The sequence below is a fragment of the Monopterus albus genome, unplaced genomic scaffold (assembly GCF_001952655.1).
Source record: "Monopterus albus unplaced genomic scaffold, M_albus_1.0 scaffold49.1, whole genome shotgun sequence".
Classification (NCBI taxonomy): domain Eukaryota; kingdom Metazoa; phylum Chordata; class Actinopteri; order Synbranchiformes; family Synbranchidae; genus Monopterus; species Monopterus albus.
This window is the reverse complement of record NW_018127929.1, coordinates 681,514-691,484: the sequence shown is the minus strand read 5'-3', so window position 1 is coordinate 691,484 and position 9,971 is coordinate 681,514. Positions and strand designations below refer to the sequence as shown.

Below are 9,971 nucleotides of genomic sequence, written 5' to 3'. Positions count from 1 at the left end.
CGACTGGTGGGGGGCTGCAGTGATGGTTGACTTTCTACAACTTTCTCCCATCTCCCGACTGCATCTCTGGAGCTCAGCCACAGTCATCTTTGGGTTCTTCTGTACCTCTCTCACCAAGGCTCTTCTCCCCCGATAGCTCAGTTTGGCCGGACGGCCAGCTCTAGGAAGGGTTCTGTTCGTCCCAAACGTCTTCCATTTAAGGATTATGGAGGCCACTGTGCTCTTAGGAACCTTAAGTGCAGCAGAAATTCTTTTTTTTTTTGTAACCTTGGCCAGATCTGTGCCTTGCCACAATTCTGTCTGTGAGCTCTTCAGGCAGTTCCTTTGACCTCATGATTCTCATTTGCTCTGACATGCAGTGTGAGCTGTAGGGTCTTATATAGACAGGTGTGTGGCTTTCCTAATCACGTTCAATCAGTATAATCAAACACAGCTGGACTCAAATGAAGGTGTAGAACCATCTCAGGGATGATCAGCAGAAATGGACAGCACCTAAGTTAAATATATGAGTGTCACAGCAAAGGGTCTGAATACTTATGACCATGTGATATTTCAGTTTTTCTTTTTTAATAAATCTGCAAAAATGTCAAAAATTCTGTGTTTTTCTGTCAATATGGGGTGCTGTGTGTACATTAATGAGGAAAAAAATGAACTTAAATGATTTTAGCATATGGCTGCAATATAACAGAGTGAAAAATTTAAGGGGGTCTGAATACTTTCCGTACCCACTGTATATGTTGGTGCAGTAAGTAACAGGATAAGCACTTAGGTGAGCTGTGATTAACAGAAGAAGAGGGATTTACATTTGGGAGTAGTTCGGATCTTTGAACCCTATGATGAAATAAAGTTTAAATCAAGGCATTTCGTGAGGGAAATAATGTAGAGGACTTCATGGAATATCAAAGTGAAATATAATTCCACTGTAAAACCCTAATTAATAATAACAAAATGATTTAGGTTTGTGTGGGTTTAGGAATCAAAAAACAATCATAAGACTGTGAAATAATTAATTCTATTGATTGGTAATCTTGTTATAATGTGTGATCTGAGCATTCAATTACTGAACCCCTCAACCTAATTTGCGTTATGCTTATTGTTTTATTTAAATGTGACTCATCCACATGGTTGAACCATCTACACAAACAAGGCAAGATCCTTAATAAAATAGATACAGTGTGTACTTTTCTATCCGCAGGGTGTAGACTACACTGTGTAAACATGGAGCAGAACCTTTTTACTTTAATCACATTTATAAACACAGTTTCAAAAATGGGTCACCTAAGGCTGAGATCTAGCAGTCAGTTCTTTGTTTTAAGCACAATGGGAGATAGTTAAGATTCAAAGGGGAAAAATGCAGGTGGAGGAAAAAAATTCATATGTAAGCGGAACAATCTCAGAGGGTATGAAAATGTGGCAAGTCAGAGAAAATGCAAAGAAAAACTAACGCTGCATTCACAACCTGAAGCTGACCAGCTGAGATACAATATGTGGAACGTATGGTACACCGTCCTATACAGCTCAGCTAATTAGCAGCTTAATATGATCCACATCTGTAGCTATGCAAAAGTAATCTTTATTACAATCTGCCCACCCTTCTCTTTATGGCTTACAAAGTATATTCCAAAAGAACATAAGGTGCACACTCTCATTTAAAATAAACCCTTTCAGTCACAGCTGTGCCATAAAAATTAAATGTGTAGGCTGTCAGTAAACCAAGACCTCATCTTTACAGTGTTAGGGAGGTTACTGTAGAAGCCTTTGAGTATTAAAGTTTTTTATTTCTCCATATAAAGCTGCATCAGATCCATGCTGCACAACAATTACGGCAATCACCAGCATTTTTAAATAATCTTGAGCGTTCTGGCACTGATTCAGAGGCGGCTAATAGCTTGTCTGTCCTCTCAGTGTTCTGCTGTTAAACCATGGCTGTCACATTTTCACAACACATGATTAAATCTTTATGTTTGTGAGGCACATTGGAATCTGAGATGCAATGTGATAGTAGCTCTGTGGTTCAGTTTGTGATTTACAGGGCTTTGACAGTGGTTATCATTGCACTTGGAATTTCTAGCACCTGTAATGTGAATTTTGAACTCTCCAATAGGTTTAGCTAAGGCCTAAATATTTTACATGGAGAGTATGTACAGTTAACACACCATCCTCTGATGATCTCCAGACTGACTACACACCAATGAGTGGAGGCCTGCAGATAAAGTGTTTGGCATTATAATACGCTGAAATTCATGTGGTAATTGTTGTCAGATTTCAGAGCACTAGGCCTCTGACTTTTTGAGAAGGTGTGGACTCCCCTGTTTTCCCACTGGGAGTGTTTGGGAATGTGTGACCTTTTCCATGGATCATCTTTTTTTGGGGGGCCCTGGATGACTCTATGGAAACATACTTGCAATTGGTGCAACCATTCAGAGATGCAAAATGAAAATAATGGTCATGAATATCTACATTTTGGTGCCACAAAAGGACCCATGGCTTGTAGGAGAGAGGAGGCAATCTTGCTGGGAAACTCTTGTCAAAAAAACCTAGGACCTCTAATATTGCGTAATATTAGAGGAGAATCATACATTTCACTAATGTTTCTCCAAATCCCCCAAAATTACTATGTGTAATATTCAAGCATAAGTGTGGGAGCTGGATTTTAAAACTGTTGAATAAAAGAAAAATGTTCCAAAGGACTATGAGAGAAATATGGGGAATTATAGTCAGAAAAGTTATTTAAAGTTCAAAGTAAAAACTAACATCATTGTGCTTATTTCCTACTGAAAAGCTTTGGCTTTTTCGTTCCTTTATTCTCAGTAACAGACAAACAACTTTTATGGCAAGTTCCAAAATCAAATCAGAAATGGCACACTGCAGCAACCTTCATCAAACTACAGATCATTTCAGACTGATCATCCCTGCAGGAATTCTGAGGAAAGAACAGTACTTGACAGGCCTAATTTAAGTCATAGCTTCTTCAGTCTGACATTTTATTGACATCATGCTGAGTCTAATTGAGAGGAGGGGGTTTCAGTAACTCAAACCAGATGGGCCACCAGCTCATGAACTAACAGCCCCTTTCTCTCCATTCTGTCTCCCTTACTGCCTCTCTCTTAAACTAAAAGAGCTCTTTTGGCTGAATGAAATACTTAACTATATGAAATAAAGTGTGATAAAGCTGGCCTTTTTGGTCAAATTTATGTTGTTTGTAAGACTCTGATACTATGCCATTTATCACTAAGACATATCCAATTTTCTTTTTGGGACAGCTGAGATAGACTAATGAATCCCCTTAAGGGAACACTTTGACATTATGGGAAATACACTTATTTGGTTTCTTCCCAAGAGTCAGATGAAAAGATCAATACCGCACTCACATCTGTATAATAAATAGCTGGAGCCAGCAGCTGTTAGCTTAGCATAGCATAAAAACTGAAATCAGCCAAAAGTAACAAATTAACTCATTTTATTTCATTTACTCATTTGTTTTAATCCCTACAAAAACTAAATTGTAAACAAAAAAAAACAAAGTCAGCAGCCATTTTACAGTGGGTTATGACTATTTCTTGACCAGGAGCAGCTCCCAGGAAAACAAGATATAATGTATTGTGAGCTTTTAAAGGTCCTTGTGATTTTACACCCTTTGGACCAAGCCAAGTTAGAGGTTTCCCTTTAAATTTGGTGATTATGCTAAGCTAAGCTAAGATACGCTAAGCTAGCCAACTGCTGACTCCTTCTATATTTGTGGAGATGAGAGAGAATTAATCTTTTTGGCAAGTAAGCGAATAAGCTTATTTCTCAAAAATGTAAAACAATTTCTTTGAGCCTAAAACAGGCTAAATTTTAAATACTCAACATTAACATGACACCTACAGTGCATGTGTATACATTCTTTCACAGCAAAAGAGAGAAAGTGCTACTACAATGGCTGTTCATTAGTCACATGGATTTAATGAGTCTCAAAAGCGACCATGATGTTAAACCAAATTAATAGGTTCACATGGATTTCTTTAGAACCAAAATGCCACATCAGCAAAACACTTCACAGACAAACATCTTTCAAAAGACTTTCTGGTTTTGTACCATCTGCACTCTATAGTGCACTTTGTATTAAAGGGACTTCACCAACTGTTACACTATGATACTGTAGTCAAAAAACAAAACAAATAAAAAAAAACCACTGAGAGGATCTTATGAATTTAACTAAAATTTTCCAGTCATTTTTTTCCCTAAAACTTTCCTTCCCCATAAATGCCCATAAACATGACAAAAGCATGATAATGCTTAGTTTTAAATGAATGCTTTAAGGAGTTGACAAATCTCAAAAATAATCTGGATAACTTTGTCTAACTTTATGATAATATCTTGTGTGCTTCCAACAGCACCTCAAGTCACCAGACATTTTAAAAGAACTGTGTGACTAAACACAGCGGCTGTATTTCTGTGACCTTGTTGCCTTGCACTGGTTTATAGACCTCACAGCCAGAGTGGATGCTCTCCAGCTTGTTGATGGTGTGAAAAAGTGTGTGGATTTATTCCACTACCACACAGTGCCAAGCTACAGTATGTATGCCTGCTCACAGACATTAGCCAACTACATCTCTACCAGGGAAAATGTGATGTGTAATACTGTCCTGTGGGGAAATATCAACATATGATGGAACTTCACAAAAAGCCAGTAAGACTCGGACACACAAACACCATCCAGAGTAATGCACACGCAGAGGTACACAACTCCACTCTGTACGCTAAGGGAAAAATACAACTTTTTATTTGTCTTGGAAGCTTAAACACCAGAGTCACCACATTCGCATAGAGCAAGAAAAAGTCATTTTGCTATTTAAAGCGCACCCATGTTAACAATAAAGGATTTATTCATCTGGTCGTGTATTTGTATTTTCTTGTTAAATAAGTTAAGGGTTAGTTCCTGTACAGGGCAAACAAGGTTGTGAGCTGGCTCCACAGTTAACAGCATGACGTGAAGAGAACAATCAACAGTGTGTGTCCTGTACGTGTTGTGACTGAGGTGTCGTTAGAACTCGCTGGTTGTTTGTGCATTCACAAATACAGTACCCTGGAGTTACTGGGTATATATCATTTTTGAATAGAGGGGCAGTATATGTGTATGTGCAGGCACCACTTAAGAAGTTGGATGTTTTATAGTTTCAGTTTCACTCCTCTGTCAAATGTTTTATGGTGATTCAAAGCATTAAACAAAATTAGTTAATTTCTTTATTGTATATTTGTATGAATATTTTCATAGTTTTGGCAAGGTGAAGTCCTATAAGCTATTTGCTGAGATCAGGGAACATGCAGCATGTCCACAGCTACCCAATGATGTTTGAGTGAATGTGGTGACTCTGGTGTTTAAGCTTCCAAGACAAATGCTAACATGTCCACAGTAACAATGCTAAAGTGCTGATGTTTAGCAGATGTAATGTTTATTATGTCCACCATTTTACAGTATTAGCATGTTAACATTTGTTTGGCACTAAACAAAAAAGTACAGATAATGCTGATGGGAATGTTATTAGTTTTGCAGTATTTGGTCATAAGTAGCTGGTACACAACACAAAAGTTTGACAAAATGATTATGCAAAATGAAAGGTCAAAGGATGACCACAGATCTTACATTTCACACTTTTGTCAACCAAACTGTTGCAGAAGAGAAAAGAGAGGAGTAAAATTCTAGACCAAGCTTGCTCATTGTAAACATCCAGCACAGTTTACAGGCCAACTTCCTGCTTCAAGTGACCATAAAACAGAACATCTTACTTGTATTCATCCAGTGTTCCTGTGATGGATTATTGCCAACATTTTTAGTGTGCTTGCCTATATTTTACCCTCAAATAAAATGATTCACATGATCTTGCTTAAATGTTGGCTTGTCTACAATCTGGCTGATGATTTAATTACTTGTGTTTCTTGCTCCATCTGAATTCACTGCAGAGATGTTATGATGTTCCCAAATAACATGTTGAAATTTAAAATCTCAAGCTGTAATAAACCATGATTATCCTTTAATGTAAAGTACACAGCAAGCTCATTTAAGGGAGGCAGTACTAAAATATCATCTCTTCCAAATACCATACTGAATTTCCTTTGACCTCTTTCACCTCTTCATCTCCTGTCATCTTTAATTTGACTTCTTATATACAGCATAGTAGTAATGTGCACGCATACCCTTGTTCAACATCCGCTGCCACTTTCCCTGTGTTCCATAACAAAGAATCTGGATTGCGTAACTTGTCTGTCAAACCAGTTTTTAACTCCTCACTATTTTAATACTTCACCACAGAGTTGGGGGGGGGGGGGGACCACCCCCCCCCACCCCCTGTGACTCACTCTGATACATGCGTAAGCAGCCACTACAGACCTAAGAGCAGTATTCCATTACTCCTACCACTATTAGTGTCCTCATCATTATCATCATCACTGTTGCTGTATTTTCAGCTTACTGTGCCAGCCTGGCTGTGTTTAGCAACAGAGAACAACTGACTGTAGCGGCCAGGGTTAGATCATAATGTAGATAATGCATCTCTATGGAGATTTTCAGCTGTTTGCTTCCTCTTTCTTACAGGGCAACATTTTTACTGTAAGAATGGAGCGAGCTTTACGAAACTAAAATGGTAAAATATGTCAATATAGATGGGAAAAGGCAGCACCAAAAAGAGTCACAGTGGACACTGCAGCAAAACATATCTATGCTGTCATCAGCTTGTCTATAGGAATATATAAAACCTAGCTATGGTAATGTTTGAAATGGAAAAAAATCCCAACTAGAATGTGAAAGTTTTGGATCAAAGTGTGGCACCATCCACAGTTGGGACATGTTCAGTGAGCACGGAGGCACAGAAACCACGTCACATGCCATCCTGAGAGAGAAGTCGGGGCACCGAGCCAGAGAGTAAATATTCACTTGACGATAATGTGCGTGCTGATCTGGTGTACACACCCTCTGCCCACAGATATGAGCAGCCTTTTATCTTTAACAATACACACACAGGCTCAGTAACAGTGACAGGACAGAAACATAGCAATACAGAGCGGTAAGAAAGTGCTGATCCAGCATCTTCAGTGAGCCTGAAAAATATAAAGAATGACTATATGGTAAAGGTACAATATATGTTGTTTATATTATTGAGTAAATTCAGATTTTAAGCTCAGACTCAAGATGTACTGTGCTCAGATTATCCAACCATGCTGAAGAGCCTATGGGGCTTCTCTACTCCCTTTTCAGTTCAGGTGTTGAAGAGATTTTAGCTGTTTCCTCACACACTGCAGATGTCATTTTCTGTGTTGGCTCATTTTTGGGATCATTGTAAAAACTCTCTTTTGGCCTGAGTGTGAAAATATGCCTCCCCGCCAAAAAAGGGGGAGCCAAGCAAAAATCATAAAAACCCTCCACTTATACATTAAATGTTTATATTCAGACATTAAATTTGCTGGTTTTTCTACTTAAATGCTGTGATAACTTTTTCTCCATAATGTGTCCTATTCAGCTCCATTTCAAAAGGCGCCCTTTCTGTGGGGACCAAGGCCTGAGCCACACTATGTGAAAAACAGACAGTTTTTGTTGCTGATGGGAGCAAGTTGATGCTTATCACTTACGTCATGACTAACTCTGGCAGAAAATGTTGGCGCTTTTGCAAGTGGAAATATTAAAGTGGACCATGGAATGCTAGCTTCATGTCCCGGCTTAATCAGATAAGGCAGCAGACTTAAGTAACAAAACGCACCTGAGGAGCTTCTGAAAGAGACCTTTTATGACTTTGTCCCCCTCAGTGTCTAAAAAAAAACAATAACTGTGTGTAGAGCCAAGGTCCATTTCTAAAATACACACAAGCATGTAATCATTGGCAGTTAATTAGCGCACAGTGTTATGGTACAAGGGCAGCATGGTCATTAAAAAAACATTTCCTGTTTGAGTTCACTGATCATTTAACTGATAGGCACAAAGACAGTTTTATATTATCAGAGATTGCAGGCACCAACCCAGTAGCAGAGAAGGTCCATGACAAAGAGTGAGTTGTGCGAAGGTGTCATAATGTAATATTTGCTCATCTAGGGTTAATTAATCTGACCTAAGTCCAGTATTAATATAGTACAAGAGAGAACTGTGCTTTTGGTGACAAACGGTAGGGTTCAGTGTGCTTGAAATGGTCATGTGACATGTCATTTGACCACATCTAAAGGACAAAGTTGTTATACTTTTTTTTACAAATGGCCACGCATGAAGGTGGGGTGAAAAGCCTGCCATCAGAGGCTCCTCCTGGCTGCATCACATTGCCTTCTTGATTTCTCTTCAAGAACTCTGGATCTTGTGTGTCTTTGTTGTGTTGACAGCAAAGAATCAAAAATGGATTAATGGTGTTCAGTTTCAGCAGCTTCTCCTCAAAGGCATTACCACTGTACAAAGTAGTGCTGAGGCCAATGGGAATGTCATTAGTTTTGTGGCATTTGGTCATAAATCAAAGTAAAACAGACTGAAATTTGATCCAATGATGGCACTAGATTAAAAGTACTGGTGATGTGTGTAGTGATTACAGTTTATCCTGAGGGCAACATGAATGTCTGTACCACATTTCATGGCAGCCCATCAAATAAAAGTTGAGATATAATTTGCAAAAAGACCAAAATGTCAGTCTCATGGCGGTGCTACAGGAAAAATAAGAGCATCACCAGAATCAATAGGAGTTGTCTTCTGAGTGCCATACTGTAAATGTACGTGCAAAAATCAGTAGCTATTCACGCAGCACTTGTTGAGATATTTTAGTCTGGAGCAAAGTGGTGGACTGAGAAACTGAGAGATGGACTTTGCCTTCCCTAGAGCCATGCCGTCTACATAGCTAAAAGAAATTGTGAAAAAAAGAGCTTGAGAGAGTTGTTAAAAGAAAAGCTGACATATTGTTAATAACACCACAAATTACTTGCCAACATTATGTTTACATTTGATGGATTTAAACCATGCTACATGATACTATGCTAACTTTGTAATGCTTGTAATTTTTTTACATTTATTGAAACAGTGTCAGAAAGGTGCTAAGTCAAGTTTATAATATTCTTACAACATAATAACAGTTGCAGTGTTATTGTTTCCACCCCCTGTATGTGCACCTACAGTATTATAGCAGGAGCATGACTTATCCTCCGACTCAGACCTACTTTCACTATATCGCAGGATGTACTCAGGAAGGGAGGAACAGGCTGTAGGTTCAGACCGGCTGGAGAGGACAAGGCGGGCTTAATGCCGGTCCCAGGATGATGACCTCTTAACATCGTACGCTCAACCTGTAGTTACGCAACAGCTGTAACGCCACCCATGTTGGCGAGGCCAGGGAGGAAGCGCTGAGGACAGACTGATCCCCAGTCTCCCTCTCAGGGGGCCGGGTGGAGAGACAGGCCAGGTCTCAGATCTGATTTTGCAGGAAGGAAAAGAGAGGGGAGGGGAGCGTCGGATCAGAGTGCTGCTGTTGCTTTATTTCATCCTTTCGCCCTGTTAACTGTGACCCAGGCATGTGTGTTATGACTGCCACAGAGGTGGAGTTATTACACACACAAAGCCAAGCCATGTCTAATCTTGTTGCTTTTTTTGTTCTGCAACAATACGGGGCTCCTTTCTGGGGGCCATGATTCAAACAATTTAAGAGAAACAAAAAATTATGCAACATCTTAAGCAGCTGTCACATCAGGCTGATTAAAGTATTTTGCAGATTAGCCCCAGGGTCCTCAGACATTTCAACATTTAAAAAATCACCTCAAAGCACTCCTGCCTATTTTGTTTCCTTTGCTGACATTTCCTGAGCTGCTTCTTCGCTGACTAGCAGGTGATTTTGAAGTGCACTTCTGGCCAAAGGGTGCCTCAGTCTAGCTATATAAAGACAATTACTACAACAGGAAACTCTTGTCAGCTGGAGGGATACACACAAGAAGGGTACAACAACAATAAAGGAATCCACACACACCCATGTGCCTGC

General features: G+C 39.3%; 1 protein-coding gene across 1 annotated transcript in view; it reads right to left on the bottom strand.

The window, feature by feature from the left end:
* Positions 1-9,273, bottom strand: part of klf4 (Kruppel like factor 4) — a 23,798-nt gene extending 14,525 nt beyond the window's left edge. Inside the window, exon 1 of the mRNA XM_020600840.1 lies at positions 9,160-9,273. Within this exon, the coding sequence (XP_020456496.1) occupies positions 9,160-9,273 (114 nt within the window). The remainder of the gene's footprint in view (positions 1-9,159) is intronic.
* Between the last annotated feature and the right edge of the window lie 698 nt (positions 9,274-9,971).